The sequence below is a fragment of the Colossoma macropomum genome, unplaced genomic scaffold (assembly GCF_904425465.1).
Source record: "Colossoma macropomum unplaced genomic scaffold, Colossoma_macropomum, whole genome shotgun sequence".
Classification (NCBI taxonomy): Eukaryota; Metazoa; Chordata; class Actinopteri; order Characiformes; family Serrasalmidae; genus Colossoma; species Colossoma macropomum.
The window spans coordinates 28,805,476-28,819,830 of record NW_023494805.1 but is presented as its reverse complement, the minus strand read 5'-3'; the positions used below and the strand labels follow the sequence as shown (position 1 = coordinate 28,819,830).

The following is a 14,355-nucleotide window of genomic DNA, read 5'->3' as shown; positions in this document are numbered from 1 at the left end:
AATGTCTGTGCTTAACATTGCCCAAAAAGGTGTTAATGCAAATCGCACTTAACTTAGTGCTACAAATTACTAGAATCCTACAGCGATGCTAGCAGAAGTTATCATAGAGGTGGGTTTCTCCCCCTAATGTTTTGACTGAGTTTTGACATTTATAGCCCTAACTGAAGGCCTAGCTCTAATGGTCACTGTTTGCCACTGAATTTACCCTTTACCACATCCATTACCAGAAAGGGACCACCATAGGACGGACCACTGCTGACTAGATATTATCTAGGTGGTGGATCACTCACAGCACAGCAATGACGCCACCTACCTCATACTCGAGCTCTACCTTATTGCCCCACTATATACCATGTACAATTACGGACCGAAAAAATATCCAGCTGACCACTGATGAAGGACTAGGGCAGGGGTGTCCAATCTTATCCGCAAAGGGCTGGTGTGGCTGCAGGTTTTTGCTCCAACAAAGCAGGAGGTCACCTGATGAAATGTTTGAAGACTAAGACCAACTGATTAAACAAGTAGAATCAGGTGTGCTTCAGCTTGTTTGGAGTGAAAACCTGCAGCCACACCGGCCCTTTGTTGATAAGATTGGACACCCCTGCACTAGGGGACGAGCTACAGTCTTGTACACCTACAAGGTGGGTGTTTCCAATAAAGTGGCCCATAAGTGTACACAGTGTTTGAAAGCCCGAGCAACACCCAGCCATGTCAGAGTCATTATAGGAAAATACGTCCATTTGACAGCCATCTTTGCAACAACAACCCTGGGCAGCTATTTCTAGTCGTACAAGACCAGGCTCCAATCTCTTTGAATTAGGAGAGATCTATAAAACTGAAACTAGAAGTCATAATTATAAAACCACTGATAAAGGCTGACAAAAATAGCATGAATAGTTTGAAGTGTTTTGCTCAAATAATGCACAAAAATGTGATTTATCAGGTTATTTGGGCTGCTGTGCGTATCTCCACAACAAGGGGGAGCTTTTCCCACCTGTGACTTTATCAGAAAGCCGATTGGCCCATTTAATTTACGGTTGGGTGTTCTGCGTAAACAGATGAGCATTATAAGCTTTCTCTTTCATGGTACAGCCAGTGACCTGTCTCCTTCTTGATAACATCTTACCTATGCAACAGTGGGTCAAACTCTGTTGCCTATAAATCATTGACATTGGCTACTGCTCCATATTATAGACCACAAATAACAGATGTAAAAAGCATTGGAGCAGTCTGAGCTGGAGTTGAGAGAAGTTGAGAGAAGTTTTGGGGCTGTATTTATGGAAAAGATTTGGGTGACTATTGACTTCTAGTGTTTCTTACCAACATTAGCTTCGGTTTTAAACTCAAGAAGCTTAACTTAACACCAAACATTTCTTTGCTGACTAACTCCATCTTGGGTAAGTGGAAAATTTTGTAAACCTGATTTCATGCCGAACCATTCCTTTAACAAACATTAAAGTTAGGACAGTTGTCCTTTCTCTTATGACGTTTTAACAGCGTGTATGTATATATATATAATATAATATATATATATATATATATATATATATATATATATATATATTTGTATGTATCAATTCAGAACAGTGCACACAGCAGGATGACTAACAGCACTAGTGTGTCTTTGTGATATTTTATTGGTCATCGAGACATGCATACTGTATTTTGCCTACAGCTTCTTCTTAAAGACACATTAAATGCTTGTTGTCTGTTATTCAGATCAGCAAAATCACTTTACAAGCAGTTTTACCAAAATTCTATATAACACACTGTTTAAAACACAGAAGACATTTTACATACAAACTGCAGGCCATACACACAAGTCTTTATATAGCTAAAGGTTTAGATTAAGTGTAAGTTGATGCTTCCTCTTTTGTGCAGCCAGCTGACTGGCAAATTTAAGCAAATAAATAAAAGAAAGCTAAAATATTTAGGTGCTCTCATTCTGTACACTTTAGTTTCTCAAAAAAAAAATTAAATGAAAGCACCGAAAGAAACTAAAAGGCAATGGAATTCACCTCAAACTTTCTTCAGTCAAAACAGGTGAAAGCATGTCTAACCATTACTATTGTGAATACAGAGATGCACCTGTTGGGCTTGTATGGTAAATGTGGCTACTGTACAGATTCTGCTACAGCAAAATCTCTGAAATCTTACCGTATAACTGCAGACAGTGGGACCCTTTTTACCTACAGTGGAATGTTATATCTTTTTTGGAATGCTACACAGAAAAACAGTAAAAGATGTGCAGAGTAATACTTTAAAAATTCCTATGTAGGATGTATCATCAATACAATGCACTGCAAATCTACTGTAGGTATTCAGAGTACTTCCAAAAAGAGAGAATGCTTTAAGGTATGAGAAACAAAACACACCCAATCTTAAATCATCAGTTTAGCATTAAAGATATCCTAAATTATATCATTTCACAAAATAAAACTTTTTTAAAGGAAGCATATCGTGTAAGTAATATATAACCCAGATTGTCTTTACAGTGTAATAATATCCTTTGCTGAAATATTGTAAAAGATAAATTATTCCATGAAAATAAACCAAAAAAAAATCAGAGTTTATGTATCTAGGTAGACTTTTGTTGTCTTTTTAGGCTCTACATGAGCAAGTGGCCCACAGATATTGATGCATTGGCACCTCAGACTGAATTGACCTATCCATGCTCCACCCACAAATGCGTGCTTTCATAGCAACTGTTGCTAGGCTGGGCAAGCTTTACAGAACATTGGCTAAAATTCCATTCAACCTATTGAGAAACTGTAGCATGCTTTGTTTCCTGTTGCTACATAATGTTGAGCTTCCAGTTTAAAATGTTATGCTAACATGCTAATTTTAGCATGATTACACGAAAAACAATCTATATTCAATCTGTCTTAACTGTGAGCCTTTAGAAGCATAGAAAAATAGGAAGAGCTGGTTAGTATTTGCTTAGCTAGCACAATAACAGCTCTGCTCACCACAGAACATGTTTGATTCTGCTAACTAAGTACCGACACAAGTTTAGATGATACTGATTCAAATCTTAGGGAGTGAAGTCGAGTAACTGTCGTTGGAAGGACAGAAAGACAAAATTAAACACACTGTGTGGTGTTTGGTTCTGTAGCCTGGTAACGTTAAGTTAGCCGATTGGGCTACAGATCCAAAAACTACAGAACGTATTTAATTTAAAAACGCCAGTTACTGGACTTCACTCCCTAAAATTTGAATCATTATCATCTAAACTTGTATATTTGCTTTAGTTAGCAGAATGCTAATGCCATACACCACAGTATGTAGTTGAGTGTAGATGATAAAAACTAATGTCTGAGAGAGCGAAAGTGGAGTGACTCGTGTTGGAGTGACATTTTGGGACTGCAGTGTTTTGGCTAAGCTAACATTAGCTTAGTCATTAGGCCAAATGCCACACACATCACAGCACAGACTTGGTTCCAGCTTTCTGTTGCTAAAATGACACCCATTTAAAGGATATCTCAGAGTGCAGAGTTAAGTGACTGCTGTTAGAGTGAAAGCTGAAATCATGTGGTGTTTGTAGCTCTTTTTCGTCGTATCATGCTTAGTTTTTGTGAGGTTTCTTGTGGCTCTAATTTTCCCCCCTCTTTCTATCAGCGCCACCTATTGGTGAGCTCCCTCACCACCAGTTAGTGAGCCCCTCTAAAATTTAAGTGGGTTTATTTGGCTGTTTAGATGTGGAATAAAAATTTCACATCATAATTTTGAAAAACCAGCACCATTTTTAATTCCGCAGTATACTTTATTACCATTATACTGCACAGCCCTAATACAAATTATGACATGAATAATACATCCTAATTGGAGGTAATCTGGTACAAACTTGTTCACAAATATCTCATTTGGTTCAAGAGAATTTTGGCCAACATTGTGTAAAACCTGTCTAATCTAGTCACACATGCTACAAAAGAACACATCAGTGGGCGGAGCACAGATAGGTCCATTATTTAAGCAACTCAGATTTTTGGTATGACTTCCAAGAGGGCAAAGAGTGAAAATCAGAACTGTTCTTGATGGAAAGTGTATGTTTGTGTGTGTGTGTACATTTGAACAGCTTTTAGCCTGTAACACACTTTTTCAGGCTGTTTTTCTTTCGGAAGAGTCCTCAGCCACATCACGAATGACCAGCAAACCAGCTGCTTCTTCTCAATGCTGTTACTGATGTCACAGCTGTCCATCTCGGAGAGGAGAGAGAAAATTGCGAAGAACGGCAAGGAAAAAAAAAGTGAAGAAGAGAGATGGAGAGAATGAAAGTGAGGGTGAGGAGCTGTGAACTGAGCAGACGGCAACAACACACGGAGCGTGACTGATTGCAAAAGAGTCATGGACTGTGGGCTGCATCCTGCTGGGGACACTCAGTAATGTAAGCTGTGACAAAACCTAAGAGACTTTGTTCCAATTAGAAATTTCCATTACAAAATTTAGCTTTGATCTGATAAACAGGCTCGGTATCAGCACCGATACTAACCTTGTGACGGATCTACATTTGATCTGCAACATTATTCATTTACACAATCCTAAAAACAGTGGTAAATCATGGTACATTAGCCTCTACTAGGTATGTCTTAATATTTGTTACGATCTACTGAGACCTATCTGATGATTCTGCTACTGTAATACTCTGCAGTGAAATCTCTTCACTTTCTGTGCACAGCGTACTCTGTCAAGAAACGCGCTGTCTGGTAAGGCAGAACACTGCAACTAGTTTTCCTCCAGTTGCGAGTAAAAAACATGGTGTTTTTTGTATGTGCTTCTAGTGGCATGCTACTCATGGTAAGTGGCAAAAATAGGCTATAGCAATAGCTGCTCTCTAATATGTTATGTGCCAGCGTTCAATGCAATGCGTCTAGCTCAAACACAGCTAAGCCACTGTCACTGCAGAGTTGTCATATTCCACTGTAAAATAATTTCACAAGCCAGACAATTAGATCTCTGTAAACTTCTGAAAACATGCCTCATCTCCGCAGGTTGTTGGAGATGCTTGTTTACTTCACCTCTACAACAGTGGTGCAGAACGCAAAAAAAGGACTGGAAATAGATTTGGCTCAAAATAACTGATACCTTATCCATTAAAGGATGCCTTGACCAGCTCAGATCCAGATCCTTTGGATGAGATCAGGACAATAATAGCCTCTACTGTATGTCTATGTACTTCTCTACTACAAAACCAGAATGCCAGAGACCCGGATCGGTTGACAGTATGAGTTCAGATACTGAAATCAGTATTGGGAGAGAAAAAGTTGTATCAGCGCAACCCTATCATAATCTGAATGCTGCCACCTGTGCCTGTATGTGTGGCCTAACAATCTGTCAACCTGCTGAACACTATACAAGAACTATACAACATTTTACTTTAACTCATCTTTAAAATACTGAATCTTATAATAGCTGCAACTGCCCAAGTGATCATGTATTACTATAACAATCTTAAGCTTCTGCTGCTTGTGGATGATGACATGCACAAAGACTGGGGGCTTCGGTTCTGCTTTGAGAAAAGCATCTGTCTGCTACATCAAGTTACGCAGTCCGGAAAATCTCCATCCCACACTTCCACTCCCTCCATTCCTCCTTCTATCTTCTTATCCTCTCCTCTATTCCTCCTTCTGTCCTCTTATCCTTTCCCTTCATTCCTCCTTCTGTCTCTCATCCTCTCCCTTCATTCCCCCTCCTGTTTTCTCATCTGCTGGTGTCTCCCTCTCTCTCCTCTTCCCTCAGTCGGACCACTCGTTCTCGTCCAGCTCGGAGTCCTCGTCTGATTCGCTGTACTCCACGGCGATGCGGCGGGACAGGATGGTGGCCACATCGTTGCCCACTGGCTCTTTCTTAGCCTCCAGCTCTCTCTGCTCCTGCACCTTTCTCAACTGTATACCTGAGAGAAAGAGGCGAAAAGTCGAATCATATTAAAGGGACTGTATTCTACAATTTTCTTATATTTTATTTTTCACCCAACTCCACTTGTGCGTACCAAAAACAAACATTATTTATGACAATTTTCCAACTTCTCTTTACCCCTTAGTATTATATGAGCTGCTTTTTTTACTGTTTCTGTAAAGAAATATTTCAGTGGAAAACCTAACATTCCTTCTTTTTCTCCTCACCCCAAATACAGTCGATCAGCCAAGACATGTCAGAGTATTGCTTCTTTAGTTTAGAACTGGATCTGCTAAGCAAGTTAGTATTCACCAGTTTCCACAAATACATGTCAAAATCTTCACATATTTACCTTAAATTGTGTTAATAATCTACTAATTCAATACATTTAATCTAAAACTAGAATTACATTATCTTCTGTGTAATGTCTCACTTTCTGCTATTCCACCTTCAGTCTTTGAGAGGCTGAAGCGCAGGGGATAAAGCTCACAGTGAGTCATATTGTGTTCTAAACCATGTCGACTTGTCTGTGCGACCTTAATTAAGGCCTGTTATGTTATGTACTTTATCGATCCTTCAAAAATCTGTCATTTTGCTGCCTAACTGGGAGTAGCACAGTGTCACCAGCAAAGCAGTGTCGCCTGGGGCTGGGGTGATTGCCGTGGTGTATCTTTGTGACTGCTGACTTCCAGTGTTAGCAACATGAGACTAGGAGGTCCAGTTTTAACTCACATCATTGAAATTGAATTGAACTGAAAATCATATAATTGTTTATTTCAGCTGTACTATTCCTTTAACACTGATATAAGTAGATGATCTCTGTTCTGATTGGCCACCCTTTATTATGCCTCATTCAAAAAGCAGGCTGGGCTGAAATGCCCTGAAAAAAGAGTTATGTTTTGACTGAATTCTATAAAAAGAATAAACGTCAGCCACTTCTTTCAGTTGCCTGGATGCTTTGGATGATTTATTTGCTTTTTTACTCTGATAATTCTGTTACAGACTGGTTGCAGTAACAGATGTGAATGAGTAAGCTGTAGGCTCAGTGTACCACAAATGAAGTTTTTCAGACAGCAGAAATGGGGAGGACACAAAGACATTCTGCCCATTTATTGTTTTTTAGCAGCATGAATGACATGGCAAAATTAAAATATATTAAAAACTCTGCATCCAGTGTGCAAAAATCAAAACTATCGTTTCTTATTTTCTGTCAGCCTTAAGTATGACCACACGATCATGATGTATTCAAAGAAGGCTGGTTTTGCAGCTTAGTTTTTCATATACAAACTGTACAGACTGCAGTGCGAACACTAAGATTTGAAACCACTACAATGTTTACAGATTACATCAACCACACATTCAAATAAAGCAAAGAATCCTTGGTTTTATATTATGTGATCAGAGAGTCGCAGTCACTCTTCACTGTGTCTTTCCTACTCAAACAAATTTGTTGATCTCTTCATAATTAGCTTATGAGTCATTGTTTCAGAGCCAGGACAAACTGCAGGCCACCTCCAACTCTTAACTGACTGTTAACAAACTCCAGAAATGGATTAATTATGATCGATTAGTGAAAATGCTTTGGCTGTTCTTCAGATCGCACAGTGGCATTCAGTGATTAGTGTGAAAATCACAAGTATGTTCTTTCTCAGTGAAAGTGAAATCTCTTTTTTTTGCTTTTCTGTTTTTCTTTCTTTATTTGCTCTTTAATTTCTGTCTGTCTTTCTTTATGTATTCATCTCTGTCTCTCTATTTCTGTCTTTTCCTCATGTATTTCTTGTCCTCTCTTTTCATTCTTTTTTGTTCTTTCTATCTTTTCTTTTCCCTTTCTGTCTTCATTTATTTATGCATCTCTCTCTTTTTCCTAGTTTCTTTCTCTCTCTCACTTTCTTTTTCTTCCTCATTTTCTTCTATTGTCTTTTTTCTTTCTCTCTTCCTTACTTTCTTCTTCTGTTTTTTTGCTCTCAATAATTTTTTTTCTTATTTCTTTCTCTAATTCTCCCTTTCTTTTTCCTTTATTTTTCTTCTCTCCTTCTTCTTCTATACACTTCTTTTCTATACTTCTATACTCGTTCTCTCTCGTGCTCTTACCTCGTCTGATGGCGGCAAGCAGGTCGCTGCGTGCATCGCTCATGGGGATCAAGGGAACTGGGCCCTTCCTGGGGGCCGCCGCCTCGGCCGGAGCTTGGGGCAGGCTGTGTGTGTGAGGGTGTGGGTGAGTGGGGGGTCCGGGAGGGGGTGGAGGTGGGGCAGCAGGTGGTGGGTGGGCAGGGGAGGGGGTGTATGAGGCTGGAAGGGCAGGGGTTGGGGGTGAGGGGCTGTAGGAGCGGGACAGTGAGGCCACAGCGCTTGGGGGCAGTGAGGATGGGGCTGAGGGGCTGTCGAAAGCCGTCTGAGCTGAAGGGATGATGGGAGGAGGGGGAGGAGGGGCAGGGGGGATGAAGTACTCTGGATGCTGTACTTGCGGACCACTGCAGGAGAAAAACAGGAAATAGCAGGAACACTGTTTTCATCATATATGGCCATTTAAAGTTTTGAATCAGTGCTGATAATACTAAATCAAATACATTTACATAAATATAATATATACATAAAATATAATAATAGAACCACTTTGACTGCAACTACAGAGAAATTACTGTTTGTTCAACAAAAATGTACAGAAGTATGAAATAAGATTTTAGAATATCATAAGAAACAAATTTCCACCATCATGCAAGAACAAACACACACAAACTCACCTGTAGTCTTTAGCCTGTGTGGGCCGAGGGCCATTGAGGGCTGAATCTGTGGCTGTGGAGCCGTGTGAAGATTGGACCCTGCCCAGTGTCTGTCTGCCTGCTGGAGTGGACAGTGTGCCTGAGGGCCTGTAGCCTTGCTCCAGGCTCTGCGTCTGGCTCTGTGTCGGGGCCAGGAGAAGCTCCTTCCCCTCACTGCTGGAGTACGTGCTGGAGGGAGCTGTCTGCTGCACTGGCCGGCTCGGGCTGCCAGGGTACGAGTGATCACCCATGTCTGACGCCACTGACCTGAGAGCAGGACAAAAATGGAGGGAGGAATGAGCTCTCAAAAATGGCTCAAAAGAGGTTCGAAGAGTTGGAGTTACATACTGTTGTTAAGAGAAATAAAATCTCCAGCCTAAAGAGATACAGTCAGTCAGTAACTGGCATCAAGGGATTCCTCTATCTGAAAACCTGAGAGCAAATAACCTTCTTAGTACTTTAAGAAGTTGCTATATACATAATTTTCTTTCACCTCATTTTTTGGGCACAATATCAATTTGATTATTATACAAAATAATGAGATGAGATCTCATTATTTTGCAGCAGTGCCATTAATTTGTAGGTTTTGTTTCTTTTGCAATAAGCAACTGTGAAAGAACAGCACTTGTGCTCAATGTAAGTTACTTAAACAAACATAATGTAACATTATGTCCTCACACTATTGTGTTCACATTATGAAAGACCACTAGATGGCAGCAGAGAGAAAGGATTAAATCTAAAATGGCTTGTGCTGCTAGCATGCTGAGCCTAGGTGCTGGGCGTTTCTCACCTGCTGTCAGGCGAGAGTGACCCCTCTGAGGACATGCCGTGGTATGGAGAGGGTGTGAATCGAGCATCGGGGCGAAATTCTTTATCATATGCCAAAACATTCCACTCCTGCCTGCGATTGCGAGCCTTCCGAACCTTCTTTACCACCCGACTTGGATCTTCCACCTGCTTCTGTTGCTCCTGAGAGAGAGAGAGAGAGAGAGAGAGAGAGAGAGAGAGAGAGAGAGAGAGAGAGAGAGAGAGAGAAGAAAGAAAGAAAGAAAGAAAGAAAGAAAGAAAGAAAAGATAAATAAAGGGTAGAAAGAAAAAAAAACAGATTTTGCTGAAACAGGAGAAAATATAAATGTTGTTTCATCATGCCCACCACTCATTACTACAGAGTCTAGACCTACACACACAGTTCTAAAAGCAAACCCCACAAACACACTGGCTGAACAGCTTTTATCTAGAAATCAGAGAAGCTGGTGGAGAAACATGGAGACGGACAGATGATGGGCCAGCCGGCCGAACAAACTGAGGGACGGACGAGCAGTGGAGAGAGGGAGAGAGGGAGGAGAGGGGTTGCAGTAAGGTGGGTTTCTTACAGCGGAGCAGAGGGGGCTTCTAGGATGGACCTGCCTGGACTTAGACTGGGCCGAGTGAGCCTGGGCTGGAGCGCTTGTCTGGAGAGAGGGGGGAGAGTCTGGGGGGTTAGAGCTTCAGCTCCACACACACACACCTACACACGCACACACACCTACACACTTGGGGGAGTGGTATTGTGAGAGGGTAGTCAGACACAGATATAGAGCTACTGCTCTTCAAACACACAAACACACCTACAGGTGGGGGGTTTCTATCACCCCACACATACTAGGACTAAGATTCAGGTCTAGTAGTGGGAGATGATGTGTTTACTGGTAGTTGGGGGGGAGCGTGTTTATACTAATAGAAAATATGTGAGCTAATGTGCAAGTATTAGTGCTGTAACTCCAGCTGAATTATCTAAGAAAATGTCAGTGCTTCATTTAGATATAAGTAAACAAATTTACAAACAAATTTACAGTGTTTTCCTCAGCCCACATAGCTGTTTGTTTTGGAAGTTTATTTCAGGCTTGCATTAATTAATTGTCACTAATTAATTAATTACTTGCTGGCGTTGGTAGGTGTGGTGGGACTAATGCGTACATGCTTCTGCAAGCTGCAAAAAAATTGTGCTCTGTGCTTCATACAAACTGCATGCAAACTACATTTGCGCAACTAAATCATCACGCATTTGTCTCAAACAGCCTTGTATGTGTTTGATATGGGTGTGCTTATGTGTGTGTTTGTGTGTGGTGGAGAGTGGAGGGCAGTAAATCAGTACGAAAACCTGGAACTAGAACATAATGTAAAATTAAAATCAACAGTAGTGTCTATAGTGGTTATGGTTGGCAATGGAAGCAGCAACTGAATATAAACACTGAAGCAGAAAGCAATTCTCTCCAACTCAGAGATAAACAACTTATAAAAGAAACACACACACGCATACACACACACACACACACGCACACACACACACACACACACACACCTTCTGTCGTCTCTTCTCTTTCCTCTTGTCCTCTGTGGCTTGCAACATTTTCTCCTTCCACAGGTTGAAGAAGTAGGAGGGGTCAGTGTAGAACTTCAATGCATCCTTTTTGTCATCTCTAGAGAGAGAGAGAGAGAGAGAGAGAGAGAGAGAGAGAGAGAGAGAGAGAGAGAGAGAGAGAGAAAGAGAGAGAGAGATAAGAACACAAGGCTATACTTATTATTTATTCACAGTGTAGTGTCTCCTTGTCTTTTTGTGTCTTATTTGTTCCAAGCTGATAAAAACAGAATATGCTAAACGTCTGATCTCTCTCTCTCTCTCTCTCTCTCCTCTGGACTCAGACATTTCAAAGGCAGTCTAGACTGAACAGCTACAAAACAGCTACATAACACTGCATTTACCAGTCTCACACTCTTCTCACACTCCTTCACCGACACCATCTATCACTCTCCTACCTCCCTCTATCATCTCTCCCACATTCCTCCAAGCTCAGCTACTGCTTCACTATGTTGATCTCCACCAATGACTGAAAATTACAAACTACGTAAGTAAAGTAAGTACCTAAGTAAATTATTATAGTAAAAAGGTAAATCAACAGCAATTAATCAGCTAATTAGTAGTGACTTGTAATTCCTAATGACAGGTCAAATGTAGTGGTCAAAACAGAGAATGACCCAATACACTGGTTTTAAATAATTAGTAGGAAATAATAAAACATTTTACATGATTGTATAATGACAGATAAAGCAGCATAGAAAGAATGATGAGGTTAAAAATGTACCACCCACAGAATATTCAAAATAGTGATCAAAACTTAAAGTAAATGATTGTAAATAATAATAAAGCTGTAATTATCTATCATCATTATCATCATTACCCATCATTTAATGATTTATTGTTCTTGTAGATTCTAAATTTTTGTGTGGTATTCTACACAAGGTGATAAGGAATGATACAAGTAAATCTGTCCAATATGTCCATGATGAATGCTGAATGCTGAAGTCTGACCTGTATGGACTGAGGATATTGAGTGGAGGAGGTTTGTCTCCATGATGGTAAATCTCCATAACGGGGTTGGGGATGGAGGTTCGGGACACCACCTGCTGATCCTGAGTGGTGGAGCTCTTGAATGCCTTCCTCATGTTTATGTCCTGCAGAGAAACTGGAGAAAGACACACAGAGAGAACAAGGCAGTTTTTAAATAGAGAAAGAAAGAAAGAAAACGTTTTTTTTAATTAAATAATAATAATAATAATAATAATAATAATAATTTTTATTTATATATCACCTTTCATATATTAAAAATGCAGCTCAGTGTGCTTCACAACACAAAGTAAAAACAACAGAGGAAGAACAGAAAAAACAACCAAAAATAAAACAAACAAACAAAAAATGCAACAAATACAAGCAATAGCAGAAAAGGGGATATACTAATAAGTCAAATTAAAATGCACAAGATAAAAGTATAAATAAAAATACAACTAACAAGAAAGTAAAAGTAATATTCCAGTAAAAACAGTAAAAAATCATTAAAAGCTAAAGTAAAGAAATATGTTTTTAACTGTTGTTTTTAAGTTTTAACCTCAGAAATGTATGAAGTTGCTAAATCATTAAAAGATTTAAAAACTAGTAGTAAAATTTTATAGTCGATTCAAAACAAACGGGCAGCCAGTAGAGTGATGCTAAAACTGGTTTAATATGATCTTGTTTTCCATGTCCATGTTAATATTCTTGCTGCTGCATTTTGCACAAGCTGCAGTTTGTTTGTTCATAGGTCTTCCTACAAGTACAACACAGCATTGCAGTAATCAAGTTAAGAAAAAAACAAAAGCATGAATCAATTTCTCAGCATCTTGCAGACAGAGATGAGGTCGAACTCATGCTATATCCCTTCAATGATAAAAAGAAGTTTTGGCAATATTATTAATATGTGGTTTAAAAGTTAAATCAGAGTCTAGAGATACACCAAGATTCCTAACTTCAGCTTTTATTAGTAGAGCCAGACATCCAAGTCTTTCATACAACTTCTTCCTCTTTGCTTCACTACCAATTACAATTATTTCTGTCTTGTCATCATTAAGTCTAGAAAATTGCTATTCATCCAGCTAACAATGCAGGACAGACATATTACCAGCTTGTCTACAGTAGTGACATCATCTAGAGCTATAGTTGTGTATCATCTGCATAACTATGAAAACTGATGCCATGCTTCTCAATAATCTGACCAAGTGGCAGCATATACAAAGAAAACAGAAGTGGACCTAGTACAGAACCTTGTTGTACACCACAGAGAATTTCATGCTTATCTGAGATATGTTCACCCATGCTTACAAAATACTGTCTTCCAGTTAAATATATAGAGAACCAGTTTGACACAGTTCCAGAACGACCAACCAAGCTCTCAAGCCAATTTAGAAGTATCTTTGGTCTACAGTATCAAATGCAGCAGTTCAATCCAGAAATATAAGTACCGAAACATCACCTGCATCAGTATCTATTCTCAGATCATTCACTACCTTCACTAATGCTGTTTCAGTGCTGTGATTTGCTCTTAAGCCAGATCAGAATTCTTCATGGATACTGTGTTCATTTAAGAAATTGTTAAGTTGTGAGAAGACTATTTTTTCAATTATTTTACTAAAAACAGAAAGTCTGTAACTGCTAAGAACTGAGGGATTAAGGTTATGTTTCTTCAATAATGGTCTAAGAACTGTTGGTCAAGCTTCAGCCAGAACTACATAACAGACTCGTAACTTTCGGGGGGACTGGATGGGGCTGAAAAGACTGCATTCTATCTCTGGAAGTTCAATTTCTGATGCCATAGTCATTCATGAACAGGTAATTGATTTCTGTGCAACCATCTTGCTGGGTGTGCCAATGGCAACAAGAGAGGCTGCTTCAAACACCTGCTGCAACAGTTTTTAGTAGAGGATACAGGAGTGTATGCTACCAAGTAGAGATTTTAGAGTGACACTAAGCTTGGACAACAATGTTAATTTAGACAAACCTTTATTAGCTGCAGAATCATCACTATAAACAGCATCAGTTACACAATACCATGTGAGAGTTTCAGACCCTTACCCTAAAACTTACATTTCTCCCTGATTGTAAAATAATTACCTTATAACTACCAATCTTTTCCATCATATACATTTTAACTATTCATACATTACAAAGATTGCACAAAGGGAATGGGTTAATAAAAGTGAAGCAGTAATAAGTAAGTAACCTACAATAAATTGATAATATGGGTGCTTATTTAAATAATAAACTGAATTGATAAACATTCAATAATATAAATTTTCAGCCCAAGGCTAAGTGACCAATGGAAATGAGTAGCCTGGTGTAGAAACTATGATTAGC

At 39.4% G+C, this 14,355-nt stretch overlaps 1 protein-coding gene across 1 annotated transcript in view; it reads right to left on the bottom strand.

Moving 5' to 3' along the window:
- Positions 1–1,617: 1,617 nt before the first annotated feature.
- The window catches only part of zgc:109889 (uncharacterized protein LOC553542 homolog), a 49,144-nt gene continuing 36,406 nt past the window's right edge, over positions 1,618–14,355 (bottom strand). Inside the window, exons 4-10 of the mRNA XM_036597449.1 lie at positions 12,001–12,154; positions 10,993–11,110; positions 10,025–10,102; positions 9,442–9,620; positions 8,634–8,918; positions 7,984–8,363; positions 1,618–5,890 (exon numbers count right to left, since the gene is read on the bottom strand). Coding sequence (XP_036453342.1) covers positions 5,733–5,890; positions 7,984–8,363; positions 8,634–8,918; positions 9,442–9,620; positions 10,025–10,102; positions 10,993–11,110; positions 12,001–12,154 — 1,352 coding nt within the window. The 3' untranslated portion in view covers positions 1,618–5,732. The remainder of the gene's footprint in view (positions 5,891–7,983; positions 8,364–8,633; positions 8,919–9,441; positions 9,621–10,024; positions 10,103–10,992; positions 11,111–12,000; positions 12,155–14,355) is intronic.